General features: G+C 38.7%; 3 protein-coding genes across 7 annotated transcripts; 2 read left to right on the top strand and 1 right to left on the bottom strand.

Annotated features, from left to right (window-relative positions):
- The first annotated feature begins 1980 nt into the window (after nucleotides 1-1980).
- On the top strand, nucleotides 1981-6732 carry LOC111458906 (probable magnesium transporter NIPA4). Of its 3 annotated transcripts, XM_023101766.1 has the most exons (10): nucleotides 1981-2181; nucleotides 2376-2531; nucleotides 2932-2988; nucleotides 3999-4089; nucleotides 4166-4326; nucleotides 4403-4530; nucleotides 4614-4751; nucleotides 5896-5988; nucleotides 6235-6340; nucleotides 6426-6732. In XM_023101766.1, the coding sequence occupies exons 2-10, from the start codon at nucleotides 2378-2380 to the stop codon at nucleotides 6530-6532; spliced, it is 1035 nt and encodes a 344-aa protein (XP_022957534.1). In that variant the 5' UTR covers nucleotides 1981-2181; nucleotides 2376-2377; the 3' UTR covers nucleotides 6533-6732. The 3 variants fall into 3 exon arrangements, with proteins under 3 accessions (XP_022957534.1, XP_022957533.1, XP_022957535.1); XM_023101765.1 differs by having other exon boundaries at nucleotides 1981-2531; XM_023101767.1 differs by lacking the exons at nucleotides 1981-2181; nucleotides 2376-2531 and adding an exon at nucleotides 2574-2828.
- Nucleotides 6733-7988: 1256 nt separating this feature from the next.
- LOC111458837 (protein EI24 homolog) lies at nucleotides 7989-13200 on the top strand. Of its 3 annotated transcripts, none has more exons than XM_023101674.1 (12): nucleotides 7992-8276; nucleotides 8524-8589; nucleotides 9423-9573; nucleotides 9958-10010; nucleotides 10279-10407; nucleotides 10510-10573; nucleotides 10766-10851; nucleotides 10936-11018; nucleotides 11847-11923; nucleotides 12060-12175; nucleotides 12634-12743; nucleotides 12859-13200. In XM_023101674.1, exons 1-11 carry the CDS (start codon nucleotides 8155-8157, stop codon nucleotides 12698-12700), a joined length of 1014 nt encoding a protein of 337 aa, XP_022957442.1. In that variant the 5' UTR covers nucleotides 7992-8154; the 3' UTR covers nucleotides 12701-12743; nucleotides 12859-13200. The 3 variants fall into 3 exon arrangements, with proteins under 3 accessions (XP_022957444.1, XP_022957442.1, XP_022957443.1); XM_023101675.1 differs by having other exon boundaries at nucleotides 7993-8276; nucleotides 12865-13200; XM_023101676.1 differs by lacking the exons at nucleotides 12634-12743; nucleotides 12859-13200 and having other exon boundaries at nucleotides 7989-8276; nucleotides 12060-12179.
- A 1913-nt stretch (nucleotides 13201-15113) lies between these two features.
- Nucleotides 15114-17200, bottom strand: LOC111458551 (transcription factor TCP8). Its single transcript, XM_023101294.1, has one exon. It carries the CDS (start codon nucleotides 16879-16881, stop codon nucleotides 15328-15330), a length of 1554 nt encoding a protein of 517 aa, XP_022957062.1. The 5' UTR covers nucleotides 16882-17200; the 3' UTR covers nucleotides 15114-15327.
- Nucleotides 17201-17851: the final 651 nt, after the last annotated feature.

Genomic DNA, 17851 nt, shown 5'->3' with positions numbered 1-17851 from the left:
GGCTTTAGTGAGTCGACGGTGACAAGTGGAAGGGTCGTCGCTCCACGGATAAAAGTTACTCTAAGGATAACAGGCTGATTTTCTCCAAAGAGCTCACATCGACGAGAAGGTTTGACACCTTGATGTCGGCTCTTCGCCACCTGAGGCTGTAGTATGTTCCAAGGGTTGGGCTGTTCGCCCATTAAAGCGGTACGTGAGTTGGGTTCAGAACGTCATAAGACAGTTCGGTCCATATCTGGTGTGGGCGTTAAAGCATTGAGAGGACCTTTCCCTAATACAAGAGGACCGAGAAGTACACCTTTAGTGTACTAGTTATCGTGACCACAGTAAACGTTGGGTAGCCAAGTGCGGAGTAGATAACTACTGAAAGCATCTAAGTAGTAAGTCCACTCTAAAATGGAGTCGGAACAGACAACATGTACTAGTGATGAGTTTTACCTGTTACACTTATATTTTAAAAAAATATATTTTTTTTCCATTTCACTCTCTCGTCTCTCATGTAGAGATATCCACGAAGTCAAATTTAAAAAGTCTATTTTGCCCCTTTTGGTAAGTAACTTTTATTGTATTTTGAAAAAAAAATTGTTTTTTTACCGTTTTACTAATTGTCTTTGAGTAGACATGTCAGCTAGGTTGAGACTAAGGAAGTTTTTTTTTTTGTTGACTCCTCTTATTTTAATTTTTATCTCGGTAAAATTTGTCATGTATTATGGTAGAAATTGGGTCAAACATTCCAAGCTTAATTACCTTCTTTGATTATTCAGCGATTCTTATTTTTTACAACAAACCCACGTGGAAATTGGATGCTGAGTCACCAAGCTGCTGCCGCCCAACGAAGACAATTTCCAATTTGGCAAATTCTACATTTTTCTGTTTTTTTTAATTCATAAATGTGAAACTACGAAAACACCCCCCTGTTTTGAAACTTCCTTTTCCAATCTTTATTTTCTTCTAATTCCTTTTCGGCTTTTCACTTTCTTTTTTCATTTTTATTTTTAATTTTTGCACATTGCCATTTGAATTTTACAATTAAAAAAAAAAAAAAAAACTATTATCTCTCTCCATTTTTTAAATTTATAATAAAATTAAAAAAAATTTTATTGGTTATTAGTTTTAAGACAAATATACATATTAATATGATTAAAAAATATATATCGAGGATATGGTTGACCTTTCAATACAAATACGACCATTCACATAAAACAAGAGAATAAATATTTTCATCTCTTCTATTTTTCGAGGGTCTTATAGGAGAGGAAGGTCTAAGTGCATCCCTCAAAATCTTCTACAGGATCACGAGTGGAACGATAAGCAAGGGTAAAAAAATTACGAGCTCCGCAACAAAAGCCAAGTGAGCCCCTGACTCACCTCTCCGACCAAATCTTTATTAGTCAAGCTTGAAAGATGCTGACAAACACAAGCAAGGTTAATATGCATCGGTGATATGGTACAATAATTCATAAGGAACGGCCTCTCAATTTTAAAAATTTATCACATTTTAAATGAATATATAATAAATATCACATTTTGAATTTTATAAGATTTTAGTTATTAATGCAATTATGAATTATATTTAAGTTGTTTAGATTTTCGATCCAATTCAACTCGTCTTTAATAATTATTAGTATAAATTATTTAAAAATAATATACTCTCGAGTTCATCAATGTATTTACAACCATATTAAGACAACTCGTTAAAATGGAAATTTTAAATAGAAAATTTATGCAGTCACGATCGTTTTCCCATAACAATCATCATTCTTTGAAGAGATATTCTCAGACCTCCTTTAGGACAAAAAAATAAATAAATAAATAAAAATAAAAACTAAATTAAAAGCATGATAAAATCATAAATTACAAATCTCATGCAAAAAAAAAAAACCAGAAAATGATTTTGTGACTGTTATGCTGACTGGACGAACTGTGCGTAGACCCAAATTGGATAGCGAGACGACCTCTTCCAACTCTGAGTCCGAGTCCCAAGTGCGAGTAGCAGAGTCCACAATTTTTGAAAAAAATCTCTCCGTCTCTCTCTCTCTCTCTCTCTCTCTCCCCCTCTCTCTCCGCCTTCACGGCCTTCCGATCCAATCCAAGCACCGGCCCAGCTGTATCCAGCTTCCCTCCCCCACCGGGGCCTCTCTAAGAACCGCCGACACAATCAAAAGCTTCAGCAACCTCCTCGTAATTCCCACCGCCGCTCTTCTTTTCAATCTTTCGCTCCATCCATGTTCAAATCTTCCCTTTCGAGTTAAACCCATTTCTATATTTGTTAGTGGGTTACCGACGGTTTCTAACCCCCTCCTCTTTGCGCCTGCGATGAACTAGGCTCCGATTGGTTCGTTGATTCCTTAAGCTAATTTCCCCCATTTTCGCAGCCATGGCCGCCGAGGCTCCGAGTTGGCACGAGGGTATGTCCTCGGATAATATCAAGGGCCTCGTTCTTGCGCTTTCTTCCAGCTTCTTCATCGGTGGGAGCTTCATTGTCAAGAAGAAGGGGTTGAAGAAGGCCGGAGCGTCAGGAATCAGTGCAGGTATGCTTCTCCGGCAATTGTAAGATGTTTAAATTTCTTCCCCTGATTCGTTTGAGATCGATTTCTGTTCTTTGTTTAAGATTTAATTATGTTTTGATTGGATGTGGAAATTTTGGTGTCGATTTAATGCCCTTTCCATTATGGATTGGCGTCCAACGATGCTCTGCTGTCTCGAGTTATTAGAGATTTGTCTATATTGATCCGCATCCAATGAATTGGTACCGGAAATGAAACTGTTCGAGGTCATTAACACCAGTTTCTTTCTAAATTATGCGGCAACGAGTGAAATCTAAGGGGGTATCATTAAATCTACTAACACCTTCCCACTATTCTAACACATTGACACCAGTTGATTGATTTCTTTTAGTTTTGTGATAAATTTGCTTTTGATTCCTTACAGGAGCGGGCGGATTTACTTACTTATACGAGCCATTGTGGTGGTTGGGCATGATAACAAGTGAGTTTCAAACACTCTTTGGGATTGGTTATTGATGTTTGAGATGTCAATTGCAACTGTATCGATATTTCGATTTGGCTAAAGCATGTCGAAAAAACTGAACTGAACTGTACTCTGAAACTTGCAGAAGCATTGCTTCTTGAAAGTTCCTTTGATTATGTTGCTGTGAGATCTCATATCGATTGGAGAGGGGAATAAAACATTCTTTATAAGGGTGTGGAAACCTCTCCCTTGCAGACACGTTTTAAAAACCTTGAGGGGAAGCCTGGAAGGGAAACCCTAAAGAGGACAATGTCTGTTAGGGGTGAACTTGGGTTGTTATAAATAGAATCCAAGCTAGACATTGGGCAGTATGCCAGCGAGGACGCTGGGCTCCGAAGGGGAGTGGATTGTGAGATCCCACATAGATTGGAAAGGGGAATGAAACATTTTTTATAAGGGTGTGGAAACCTCTCCCTAACAGACACGTTTTAAAAACCTTGAGGGGAAGCCCGAAAGGTTAAGCCCAAAGAAGACAATATCGGTAAGCGGTGGGCTTGGGATGTTACAAATGGTATCAAAGTCAAACACCGGACAGTGTGAGAGTGAGGATGCTGGGACTCGAAGGGGGTAGATTGTGACATCTCATATTGATTAGAGAAAGGAACGAAACATTCTTTATAAGGGTGTGAAAACCTCTCCTTAGCATACACGTTTTAAAAACCTTGAGGGGAAGCCCAAAAGGGAAAGCCCAAAGAGGACAATATCTGCTAGTGGTAGGCTTGGACGGTTATACTGGTGTTCTCTGTGCATAAGATATGTCACGTCTTCAATGATAAACACGGATTCAAATCTTGATGAATCTCTTTGATATCAGTTGGGTCATTATGGATTTTACCACAGTTCTAAGTTTCAAAACCAAGCTATTTCTATGTACTAATCATCAACCAAACGAGTTCTTCATAGTTATGTGGCTTTAGATAACCAGTGGATTTGGAGTTAGATCTGATTGATCACTATCATTTTAACAGTGATTGTTGGAGAAATTGCTAATTTCGTGGCGTACGCATTTGCACCCGCCTTACTAGTCACTCCTCTCGGAGCTCTCAGCATAATAATCAGGCATGCCTCAAAGATTGCTCAAACCAAAAGTTTAAATTTGTTGAATTCACTGCTGATTCTTGATCTCTTCCTTCAGTGCTGTTCTTGCACATATCATTTTACGAGAGAAGCTACATATTTTTGGAGTTCTTGGTTGTGTTCTATGCGTGGTTGGCTCCACGGCCATCGTTCTTCACGCTCCCCAAGAGCGTGAAATAGAATCCGTGACAGAACTTTGGCAAATGGCAATGGAGCCGGGTACGAAGCATTTTCAGTATATTCTTTTGTTTTTCTCAGTCTCATGCTTACAACAGTGAACTCTTTTTCATGGCAGCCTTTCTTTTGTATGCGACTCTGGTCATAACTTGTGCAATTATACTCATATTCCACTTTATACCTCAATATGGCCAGACACACATAATGGTTTATATTGGAGTTTGTTCCCTTTTAGGTTCTTTATCTGTAAGTATGCTATGTTCATTATGAACTGCTCATTGTGTTTTCTTTCCTTTACTCGCTTAGGAAATAATTAGTGTTCCCTGTAGGTTATGGGTGTTAAAGCTCTTGGAATTGCCATGAAGTTGACACTATCTGGAGTCAATCAGCTCGTTTATCCCCAAACTTGGATTTTTGCTATAATTGTAGCCACATTTTTGCTTACTCAGCTGAATTATCTGAACAAGGTAAGTTAGCATTTTTGTTTATTTTCTTTTTCGAGCTTCGCTTTCTCCTCTTTTCTACTACCATCTTCGAGAGATTCTGTGAGATCTCACATTGGTTGGAGAGGGGAACGAAGCATTCCTTATAAGGGTGTAGAAACCTCTCCCTAGTAGATGCGGTCTAAAACCGTGAGGCTGACGACGATACATAATAAGCTAAGGCGGACAATATCTGCTAGTGGTGGACTTGGGTTGTTACAAATGATATCAGATCCAAGACACCGGACGGTGTGCCAGTGAGGACGTTAGGTCCTCAAGGGGGGAGAGGGGGGGTGGATCGTGTGAGCCCACATCAGTTGGAGAGGGGAACAAAGCATTCCTTATATGGGTGTGGAAACCTCTCCCTAGTAGACACGTTTTAAAACCGTGAGGCTAACGTCGATACATAACGGGCTAAAGCAGACAATATCTGCTAGTGGTGGGCTTGGGCTGTTACAAATAGTATCAGATCCAAGACACCGGGCGGTGTGCCAGTGAGAACGTTGGGCCCTCGGAGGAGGGGGGTGGATTGTGTGAGCCCACATTGGTCGGAGAGGGGAACGAAGCATTCCTTATAAGGGTGTGGAAACCTCTCCCTAGTAGACATGTTTTAAAATCGTGAGGTTAACGTCGATACATAACGGGCTAAAGCGTACAATATCTATTAGTGGTAGGCTTAGGATGTAATAAATGGTATCAGAGCCAGACACCGGACATGCCAGCGAGGACGCTGGGCCCTTAAGGGAGATGGATGGTAAGATCCCACATTGGTTTGAGAGGGGAACAAAGCATTCTTTATAAGAGTGTGGAAACCTCTCCTTAGCAAAAGACGACAACGATACGTAACGAGCTAAAGCGGACAATATCTGCTAGTGGTGGACTCGGACTCTTACGGATCCATTTTTCTTCATCCTCTATTTTTGATCCTGCAGAGTTTATATGAATTCAATAGTAAAAAATCTTGCAGCTATATATAAATAATACAGTACAATTTGACTGATAATCCACTGTTTCATGCAACTTATGGTTCATTCAACTTGAAAGCGTACCTCTCTCGATCCGATAATTTAACACGAAAAATAAGTTATTCATCAAGACTCCTATGATACTTTTTTCCTCCTCATTGCAGGCGCTTGATACCTTCAACACTGCTGTTGTATCGCCCATATACTACGTGATGTTCACATCCCTGACCATTTTGGCAAGTGTTATCATGTTTAAGGTATATTCATGTTTCTCAACGAGAACGAGTGGGATTGATTGAAACGACGTTCTAAATGCTTTAGAAAACGTTCAAGTACAAAATACATGTTTTTTTATTGATTCGTGTTCCATAATGAGCTCACGGTTCAAATATATGCAAATCTAAGAAGTATACGACATATCGAGAACGGTCTTTCGGCTTATACAACTGCTGGTTGCAGATATCAATACTGAGATGGTAACAAAAATTGCTACTCATTTTCAGGATTGGGATAGGCAGAGCCCAACACAAGTGATCACAGAATTGTGTGGCTTTGTGACTATTCTTTCAGGGACCTTTCTTCTTCACAAAACAAAGGACATGGTTGATGGTAAGCTCTTATGGCTCTTATCCGCTGCGTTTTAGTTGACCCTGTCGACTGCTTTTACGTACGTTCGGTTTTCAAATTCTAACAGGCGCATCGACGTCATCGCCAATACGACTTGCCAAGCACGTGGAGGAGGATGGATATAATGGTTTGGAAGGCATACCTCTAAGACGGCAAGAATCCATGAGATCTTGAGCCTTCTCAATTGGATGATATTCTTTGAAGAAAAACTGGTATAGAAGTGGGGAATGCTTTCGTTTTGGTTCTCTTTCCCTACATCTATGCAGTTTCAGCAATTACATTGTTCATACAAATTCTGTCCCCTTATATGAACAGGACTGTAATTTTACAACCATTATTTACAAATGGACTAATTTGAGAAATACCAACCAAAGCTCGTATTGTTTGGATTGAATGGTCGGAAAAAGGTTCGAGTTCCTTAGTCCCACCCCGAGTTTCTTTTGAACCAGGAATCTCATTTCGAGAAGCAAGTTGATATGTACATCAAACTCAAAAACCAGAAAAACCCAACTTGGATCGGAAGGATTGAGTAAGGTTGGGTTATTTTTTCTAGACCGTTAGTGTTTAAGGAAAAAAATTTCGAGTCAACTTGAACCAAATTGATTTCATTGTTACGTGAGGTGCATCCATCACATTGTGTGCCCATGCATGTTGCGTTGCTACTCGTATCCGCATGCCGCCATGCCGGTCCCTTGCCATGCTGGTCTTGATTGTCGCTGTCGCATTGTATGCCTATGCCATGCCACATTGCACTGCTCCTTATAGTTGCATGCATCACACGGCTCACTTGCACTTGCAACATCACATGTCTGCTTGCCTCTTGCTTGCCATTATGGTCTTGGTCTCGATTGTCATTGTCGCATCGTATGCCCATATCATGCCACATTGCACTGCTCCTCATAGTTGCACGCATCACACTGCTCACTTGCATTTGCAATGTCACATGCCTGCTTGCTGCTCGCTTGCCATGTTGGTCCTGGTCTCGATTGTCGCTGTCACATCGTATGCCTATGTCATGCCATGCCACATTGCACTGCTCTTCATAGTTGCACGCGTCACACTGCTCGCTTGCCCTTGCAACGTCACATGTCTGTTCTCAAACTTGCACACTGCTCCGTCGCCGCACGCCCAACCAATCAAAATAAGTTTTTTGAAAAAAAAATATATATATATATATTTAAACAACTCAACGTGAAAATAGAGGGTTGGATTAGGTTATGAAATCATTTTTGCTTACTCCGGTTACCAACCTAACCACCTCTAAAAGTTATAGCTTCATAATAATTGGAATATAAGTTAGTTGGTTGGGGTTGACTTTTTTTTGTCCTAACCAATGAAATTATTCCTTGTTTTTTTCACGAGAAAATCCAATATACATAAAAAAAATATAAAAAAAAAACTAAAATCAATCAAACTAATTAATATTGAAAAAAAAAAGAGATTAAATTTGAATTTTTAATTTAAAATATCCTAACAAATTAGTGATTTTCCAAGGATTTCGGCTCAAGTAAATAAGGATATTATTTGATAGAAACAAATTATTAGAGAAATGATTTATTCTAAAATATTTTAAATAACAACTAAAGCCATCGCGGATGTCCAGTGCAATTCCACTTGAACGTCGTCGTTTTGGCAGTTACCGTGTCGCGGGTAATCTTATTGTTGCCTTCGATGGAAGCGAACCATAGTCAATCTCGAGTTCTCGACCATCTTCGACCTTGAGGGAGCAGTGATCGAATTGGCGCTCTCCCTCCCCAAAACATTTTGGTGTTCCTGATTTTCTCTGCATTTCAACGATGGATTCTGCTGAACCACTGATTAAGGATCTTGGAGAAAAAGCAAGAAGGGCTTCTCAACTATGGCTTGAAGGTTTTATTGACGCCTGTTGTCTTCACCGTGTTGTGATCCTCTGTCGCAGGTGCCATCTCACGTCTTCCACTTGTACTTTAACTTCGTAGTTTGATTTTCTATCGCTGAGATTACTGGACGGGAATCTATGAACACTAATTCTTACGTTTTTTCCCCCTTTTTTGCTTTTAATTGAGTTTAACAAGCTTTCTCAAGGATGTATGAGGGGAAAGAAGAAGGATTTTCTCGACTTCTTTACTATGAATTAAGCTTCTTTTGTTGTTGTTTTTATAATATCATCTGAGGATGTGTTTCAGGTCGAAAAAGCTTTTGATCCGGACGGGTCAGTGTTTTTTATTGAATGGTTTGATCTTCTTAGGAAGGTAATTCTACTCGACCCTCTCTCTCTCTCTCTTTGCGCATCATTTTCGGGATATAGCATTTACTCTTGTTCCCACTTTTCCGTTTCAAATAAACAACCAATTTGCCTTTTTTTTGTCGGCTCTTCTGTTGTGTTTCTGAATTACGCTCTTTAAGAACTTATTAACTAGTAATATGTTGCAAGGAATTCAAATAGGATAGCACGATCTAGTCTATGTTAGGAATATGCATTCTTTCCATCTCCACATTGGGATGAAGCTATCCAATTTGAACTTAATTCAATTTAGGAATTTATAAACTCACAATATTTCTTCCTTTGATTGATATGGAAATTTGCCTGCATCTTTGTCAATCTATTCATATATTGTCTAAAAATTTAATAGGGTTTCGGTTTTATGACGTTGCGGATCATACGTCTCAAAATCATTGAATTTGAACATTTCTCACGATAATGTCAAAAAATAACAACCGTAACTCAGTTTTTTATTCTGCATGCTTTAACTCAGTCTTGGAGCTAATGAAAACTAAGTTTTGGCTCTTGAGCAGTGGTCTAATCGAACTGAGTCAGAAACTTACTTCTCGACTCTTTCCTTAAAGTTTCTCTCCCTCCTTTTCTCTCTTGAGGGTGAGGGGGATGTCCACATTCTTGTGTCTTGTGGACTACGGTTTAGTTTTTTGTAATAGAAATTAATAACATATTTCAAGGACCTTAATTTTCTCAGAGATTGTTTTGACATATCTAGTTTTCATCAGCACTTCCCTGTCTCTTTTGTTTCTTAACAAAAAAATGTTAAACAATGAAAAGTCAGCAGCTTTCTTGCTTCCTTTTTTGCAGTCTATTGATCCTAAACTCAGTTGTCATCCCAACCCTACAATGGATATTACCGGATCAGCAATCAATGATTGGTTCTCACAAGTTGGCCGCATTTGGTGGTGCTTTAAAATTATATTCTTTCTTACGTCATGGACTGATACAACTTTTTTATGTAAGTACATATTTGATGCCATGTTTTTACTTGTGGGGTTAATAAAGAAGTTGTTTCTCCGGCATGCATCACAAATTATTTAATTTTTCCAACAGTTTCTGTCAAAATTAATTGGAAAAAGACGAACCACGTTTAAAATTACGCTTATAAACTTTTCTTTTTGCGAGTTCAGTAATATTCTTATGGATTATAATATTTCCGTTTGACAGGAGAATTTCTTTGATATTTCAATATGGTTGCATACTATGATTATTGTACTTAACTTGTTTATATGCAATGACTGAACATGATTCAATCAAGAACCTTGGATAACATATTTATTTATTTTGTGTTCATCTCAATTTTTTTTTACCGACTAATTGTTTATGTGAATATTGCTTGCAGTTGTTCTGGTTTTATCCAATGTACATTTTCAGCTTCATTCTGAGCAATATCTGGTATTTCTTTCCCTTCTATTTTCATTCATACTCACACGTTTCTTTTATCATTTCTGCCTCAAATTTGATTTAGTAGGTTTCTAATGCTTATGAATTCTTCAAGCCACATAGTTTCATGATTAAGATTTTATTCAGTTAACGCTTACATTTAAATCTCTGCGTACATCTGGTACACTCATACATCCAGATGGAACGGGTTCAACTAGTAGTTTTTGCGAAGTGACCATTTGTTGATCTGAAGTTTCTGGAGAGTTTCTTTCTGGTCCAGGTACAATGATATTGCTAAACATGGCTTTGCTGCAATGGGACAATCTGAGCCAACCGCAGTGGACTCCTCAGGACTAAACGATGGATCTTCCAATGCTGCTCAAACAGGAAAATCAATTGGATTGGGGAGGTACGTTTTTAATTTGGTCATTGGTGATTTCTGAAATGTTCTTTGCTGCTTGTTTGATGCACTTTTTTGCTTGATACTTGTTTAACCTAAAGTTTTTCTCAGGGTTGTAATAGGAATAGGAGAGCAGCTATATTCTCTACTTCTGATCAACTCCTTCTTCCTTGAGGTAATTGCTTTGAAATTTTGTCTTTCCTTGATGCTCTTATATTTGTTTCTTTCTACTTCATTTGGTTGTGTGTGGTTATCTTTCTTTTATTATGAGCATTTGTAGAAGCCGAGTTGCTTATTTGCAGTTATATATAACATTCACATTCTTCTTCTCGTATCCAATGTCTAAATTGTTTTCTGATACATGTAGGTCTATGCTACAGGTTTCTTGCCTTTCGTGGGAAAGACACTCAATTTTATGCTTCTTTCTTGGATGTACGCCTACTATTGTTTTGAGTATGTGGTGCTTTCCCTTTTAACTTATGATGTGCATCGACTATTCACTTGGTGAACTATTCAATTCAATTCTTTAACTTGTAGGTACAAGTGGAATCTTTCAGAAGTGAGTCTGGATAGAAGGCTGGACTTTTTCGAGTCTAACTGGGCTTTCTTTGCTGGTTTTGGTAGGACTCCATGACTTGATTGATTTATTTAGTTTTAGTTGCTATAGTTTGCTAGTTCCGGTTCTGAATATTAGCAAGGAAAATCTGCTGTTAAATAGTCCATTGCAGCTCCATATGATGTGAAGGTTGATTATAAAGATTAATTTGTTTGTTTTTCAGTGAGATGGCTATTTAGTTAGTTTGATAGGAGAAGTACTAAGTTTGTTTGTTATGATTGGAATATTTTAAAGCGACGGATCTAGGATATAGCTCAATTGGTTAAGGCATAAGGTTAAATGTTTGAATCCTCACATCCACATTCTTGAACTAAGAAAAAGAATCATTACAAATTGGTGGTGGGGAGGGTGAGAGAGGAGTTAAGAGTTCTGATATCAAGCTTGGCTCAAGGAGCCAGTTCTCTATTTACCTGAGATTTTATTCGTATGTTACCATCATTTCCGTACAATAAAAGGTTTCTTTATTCTTGGCTTCTCTCGCTCCCTAAGTTAAGACAACCACCATTATAGCTCTCAATTGGCATATATTGGCTCTTGGCAGTTAACATTAACTTCTTGGTAGACAAAATTGTTACAAATGTGAGCAGTGGATCTAGAAGCAAATATTGAGTATTTGATGGTGTTAAATCCTTTCTCATGACATTTTGCTTTCATTTCATATTTTAGAGTTTTATTTTTATTTCGTGTTTGACTTAAGGCTCATGTCTTTAATTATTAATTAAAATTTGAGCTCATTTCTCTTTTCTTGTCATGGTCACCATAGTTGTGATTTGAAACAATACGTTATACTTTTAAGGAAGTTTGAGGCATACCAGTTTAATGGTCTTTCCAGGTAGTCCTTGCGTTCTTGCGATATTTTTCTTCTCACCACTTGTGAGCTATGGAGTAATGGCTATCTTATTTCCACTGGTAAATCGAACCATTTGTCTCCCTCTCTTCACACACACAAACTCATTTCCTTCTAAATTTGTACCGATGTTCTCTTTCCTCAAATACTCACGTCTTACGGCTCTTTTGTTTGGGTTTCATCCCATATGCCTTTTAGTTTGTTCTGACAGCCACGGGCTCAGTTGCTGAGAAGGATATTTATTCACAGAGAACAACTTGGAAATGTGCAGGACTGGGAAGGCTTCCAATTTTCTATGCTGCAAATACATTGTCGTAAGTTGTCTTTCTTCACGCTAAACTTGTATTTGCAAAATAGAATAATTTGCTGAGACTATTCGAATAACCTTTGGATTTCTGATCTAATAATAATTTCTTGTATCTATATAGAATAGAAGTTGACTAAATGTGACAAGGAACGATGTTTTAAATGTTAAGCAAATGGTGCAAAATCTCTCTGGAGTTGTAACGGGGAAAACAGCAGTCTTTCTAAAAAATGGACAAAAGAAAGAAATTCATCTTCACGAAGATAATAGATAGAGGTTTATTTAGTGACTTTGTGCTCTGTAATATAGGAGTAGAATAAATTGTAGAGATTGAACCAACGAATGGAAAACCTGAAAAACTTCAATTATGTGATATTTTGAACTTTACTAGATTAGAACTGTCCGTGAAGCAGGGAAACTTTAGTATTGCCTACCAATGTTTTTTCCCCATGTTGATTGGCCTTGAAGGATGAAGCTCTTGACTCTCTTCCCTCATGAATCACAAGAAAAGATGCAGCAAAACAAGGAACTATAACAGGTTCTGGAGTCTGAATCAATACATATCCGTTTCATGAACAGTAAGCCAAAATTCATTAGCCATTGCCTTCTATTCAGAATATTTCCTGCATGTTCATTTATTTATGAAGTATTGCTGCATAATATATCGTCTCTCAATTCTTAATCTATCTGATGGAGCAGAATCCAAGTGGCTCAAGTCAGATGCTACAAGTGATTCCTACCTCATCCGTACAGAAACGATACCGTAGGTGAAGATCAACCATAGGTAGATTCATAACCGCAGTTTGTAAGATTGGTTGCTGTGTGAATATCGAATAGGTACGCAATTAATTGGGCGAATAGATAAGAATGTGCGATGCCGAGTGATAATTTTTCTGTAACCTCGTTAAATAATGTAAATAACTTATGTTTAGTAGAAAGATTGTTCCAACTCTCTGCTTCAGTTCTTTGTGTGAATTATGTACAATCAAGAATGAACAACTTAGAGTGGATAGAGTTGATAAAATCGTTGTGCAATCTTCTGCCTTGACTTGATGGATTGAGTATACAATTGTTCATAAGTTGGTCGTGAGAAGAAGGTAAACTGATTCTGGGTATAATTAGAAAGCAGAAAAGGAGTTAATTAAGCTGATTTACACCCTTCAAATCTTTTACATCTGCAGATAGATAGATATGTTGTGTTCATACAATAAAGCTCTGTGAGAAACTGGAAAATGGGGCTGAAGTTGAAAGCAGCAAATAGCAGCAAATGGCAAAAGGTATCAATTTATGAGTTTTTTCCTGTCTGGTCAATGAGAAATGGAACACATTTGAATGCTCATACATACATACATACATACATACATACGAGAATCTGCAATGAATATAGAAGTAGAAAGCAAGTAAGAATAAAGTTTTTATTACTCACTTCTCCACTGACTCTAGCTACACCTAACATGAATGTGATTGGTCCACGTAAGCTCCATATTTAATTCTTCCCCACCCCTGCCAGATGTTAGGCTGATGTACTCCACTTATTTTAATTATTTTAATATGATTCTAAAGTCGAGATGAAATAGGTGTTTATAAAATCATAAAATTTGGCTGTCTGCTTATTGGGTATTATGATTTGATATAATTATATATTTAGTTGAGAGTGGTTTTGGGAATTCACTTAAGATTCTTGAGATCTTTCTTTGCCATTTGTTTCCAAAAAAGACAATTATTCTTTTCAAAAGAAATATATATATATATATATATATGTATATATATATATATATATATATATATATATATATATATATATAATTTGAAAATATGAATATGTTGAGAAATTGGTAGAAGGCAATAATGTGGGTGTGGGGACAGCTGAATTGAATAGGAAATGATGAGTCCATTAAATTACAAATTGCCCATTTGGATTTTTATTATACTGTAACAATGCAAACCCAATTGACGACTTTTTGCCCATCTCCTTCTTCTCTTACATTTAATTCTATACGTTTCAAAATCTTGTTTTGTTTTATGCATTGATGTGATGGAATGCTTTATTTACCATTAAATTTAAATTGACCGAATCAAAATGTGACCTGGGATGTCGCCGACTATTCAACTTCCTTATTTATTGTACTCTTATTTTAGTCTATATCGTCAATTCGAACATAGTTTAGTGAATAAAGATATTTATTACCATTTCAAAGTTGATGCCTCCGTCTTTTACCAAATGTTTATTTAGTGACGTCTTATATACGATAAATGAAAAGGAAGTGAAATGGTTTGAAAACAAAAGTCAGAGTAAACTCGAGTTGAGCTATATTCAATTTAATAATGCTATATGTACGTCACGAGGAACATGCACCGAGGGGTTTTTTCCCTTGGCTCGAGTATTCCGTTTTCAGGTCGAGATTCTAGATAACTTAACGCTCACAGTTCAAAGTTTTGCATCTAATTCTCACATTTTTTTTATTAGTTCAAATTTGCATCTAATCTAAGAACAGCACCCAATAAAAAAACATAGGTTTTGAAGGGATAGGATGGAAAAAGGAGATGCTTTTTTGTGCAATGAAGGGTCAAAAAGTGAAAGAAAAACAACACAACTTAGCCACAAAGAACATTTCTCCCTTGAGTTTTTCTTTTTCTTTTTCTTTTTTTATCCCTCAAATGAAATTCCTTTTTTTTTTCCTTCAAATTCAATGCATTTATTTACAAAGAAAAAAAAAAGCAATATATATTATAATTAAAAACATATATATATATATATATATATAAAATAGAAATCTCCTCCTGTACAGTCTCACTCTCAATCATCTACCTAATCTTCCAACAAAATACATTTCAAACAAAACAAAGCAAAACAAAACAAAACAAAACCCCTACCTCTCATCTTCATCGTCAATATTATCCAAAAAAAAAAAAAAAAAAACATGGAAAAAGAAATTACCCCCACATGATAAACAATCATTCGAACCTTTGTTCTTGAAATCAATCGCTGAATTGATCCGAATGAAGTGGGGATGGAAAATGTGGATTAAAAAGCCCAACAATGTGTGGAAGAGATGAATGTTAAATGGTAGGGCGATTCAAAGGTGTGTTTCTTTTATACAACAAAGAATTAAGGGGTTCGGGGGGTACGCAATAACACTTACTAATCTGGTTTTGGGTTTGTCACTGGGAAGTTTTTGGATCTTCGTCCCCACTATCGGTTGCGTGAGGCTGTGGTGCGTTGGAATGATGCTCCAATGGATGATGATTATGGTGATGATCTGAATTAGCATTGAATCCGCCTCTGGAATACGCAGCATTCAGAGCTGCTAACACTCCCAAATTGGACTCTGATACTCCCAGCCCAAGCTGTTGTTGTTGCTGTTGCTGTTGCTGTTGTTGTTGTTGATGCATTAGCATGGAACCGAGTTGTAATTGGCCGGCTCTTCCTCCGCCTCCTGCTGCCGCACCTGCCGCCTGAATTTCGACGCCTCCAGGGATGTTGAATCTTGGCATGAAATGCAATGGAGCCTGCAATGTGTTTGCACTCGTTGAGAATGGCCACATTTGTGCTTCCATTGGACCACCGCTTGCTCCAGAGCTTCCTACATTTGCTCCGCCTGATCCTGTTGTTACTGGCAACATCCAAAACGTGTTGCTCGCTCCACTGCTTGGAGCGACGGCCCACATCGCCGTCGCAGGACGAAGTAGGCTCGAGGATGCTGATTGTTGCTGCGATTGTTGTTTCTCTAATTGCAGATCGCTCTTAATCGCTTTGGGAGATCCAGCACCGCCGCTGCTCTCCCCTGGAGATTGCGTGTCCTCTTTAAACAGGTCTTCTCTGTAGCGTTTTCTCATATAGTTATCGGTCGAGTCTCCTCCTCCTCCGCCGCCGCCGCTCTCGCCGCCGGGGAGAGCGTCGGCAATTTGATCGGCGGTCATTAGATTAAGTTGGTGGTGGTGGTGCTGCTGCTGTTGCTGATGGTGGTGGTGGTGGTGAAACCCTAGCAGAGCAGCATGAGCGAAGCCTTCTTCGTAGGCGTTGGGATGATGAGCGAGAGCCAAAGCGCCATGGAAGGAATGAGGAGCAGATTTTGAGGGAGGAGCAGAGAGAGTGGATCCACTGCTACGAATGGAAATGTTCAAGGAGGAGAAATTAGCAGGGATTGTTCCAGTACCAGTGGCGGCAATAATCGCAGGCTCAGCTTGCTGGAGAAGCCACTCGATGGTCTCGCCGTCGGACTTATGCCCCAATTCGCGGGTCAATTGGAAAACCCTAGCCGCACAAGTAGCCGGCATACGGATGCGTCGGCCACGACCGTCGACCTTAGTATGCCGATCTTTAGTGGAACGCTTGAGGGCGTTAGCGTTGGAGGTGGAGGCGGAAGCAGAGGCAGATCGGGGAGAAGGATTAGTGGTGGTATCGGATCTGGTAGCGATGACGAGTGAGGCATCGAGGAGGTGAGGAGGCGGAGCAACGGCGGAGGAAGAGGAAGAAGAAGAAGAATTAGAAGAAGAATTAGAAGCAGAGGAAGAAGGAGGAGGGAGGGAGACAAGAGTGGAGATGGAGCCCATGAACGGTGGACCACCTCCTGCAGCGGCTGATCTGCCATCGAAAGGGACCACATGATGCTGCTGCTGCTGCGGCGGCGGCGGCGGCTTCTGGTTCTGGTTTGAATGGTGATGATGGTGCTGCTGCTGCTGCTTGTTGCTTTGCTGCATATCTGTAAGTTCCATTCGCTTTGCTGCTTTATACTTTGGTGATTGTTGTTGTTGTTCTTGTTGGTGTTCTTGATCTATGTGTTTGAGGCGTTGATCATGGCTCTTCCCTACCTCTGCTATGTCTATGAATACCCAGGGAAGAGATAGAGAGAGAGAGAGAGAGAGAGAGAGAAGGGAAGGTTAATTAATGGAGGTTGCTTATTAACCCCCACCACCACCACCATGGCCGTATCATTTTAGCTTCTGGGTTTCTCTGATTCACCCTCCTCTTCCTAAACTTTGGATCTTTTCTTTCTTTTCTCACTCTCATCACAAACAACAGTGAATTTGAGAGAGAAATAGATGAGTCCCAGTCTTAGTCCCAGTGGCAGTGGCAGGTGGGGGACCCTCTCCCTCCTCTGCTCTATTCTCCGTTTTTACTCTTTACATCTCACCTTAAGTTCACAATTTCAAAATGCTTGTTACATATTGCCGTCAACCTCACGTTCCTCCAAAGAATATTTCATTCTCCTTTTCTATTGACGTGGAATCTCACGTGTTGAGTTAGGTTAAATTTTAAGACATGGGATCTCACGTGTTGAGTTGGGTTAGATTTTGATTCGGTTCGTGAGTTTATGCTTATTAATGTTAGTGATGCATTGTGACTGAATGTTTGATATTTCAGTGAGTTCACTTAGGTTGGTTAGATCACTAATCCAACAAATTTGAAAAGATTTTTACGGCGGTAACTTCAATGGTTTTTTACCGTCTCCTTCCTCACAATTCTGATACCAAATATGTGCATGCCACACCAAACCAAACCAACCCACTTTTCCTGCCACTGCAAAACAAACCTCCTTTCTTCTTTGACCTTTGTTTTTTCTTCGCCAAGAGGGCATTATCGTCATTTCCCCTCCTTCCAGATTAGCAACCAGCTGCCAACGCAGGCCGAATTAACAAAAGAAAAAGAAAAAAAAAAAAAAAAAAAAAAAAAAAAAAAAAAAAA

This window comes from Cucurbita moschata, unplaced genomic scaffold, assembly GCF_002738365.1.
Source record: "Cucurbita moschata cultivar Rifu unplaced genomic scaffold, Cmos_1.0 Cmo_Scf00021, whole genome shotgun sequence".
Lineage (NCBI taxonomy): Eukaryota > Viridiplantae > Streptophyta > Magnoliopsida > Cucurbitales > Cucurbitaceae > Cucurbita > Cucurbita moschata.
The sequence above is the reverse complement of the archived record's forward strand: the minus strand, read 5'-3'. Positions and strand labels throughout refer to the sequence as shown.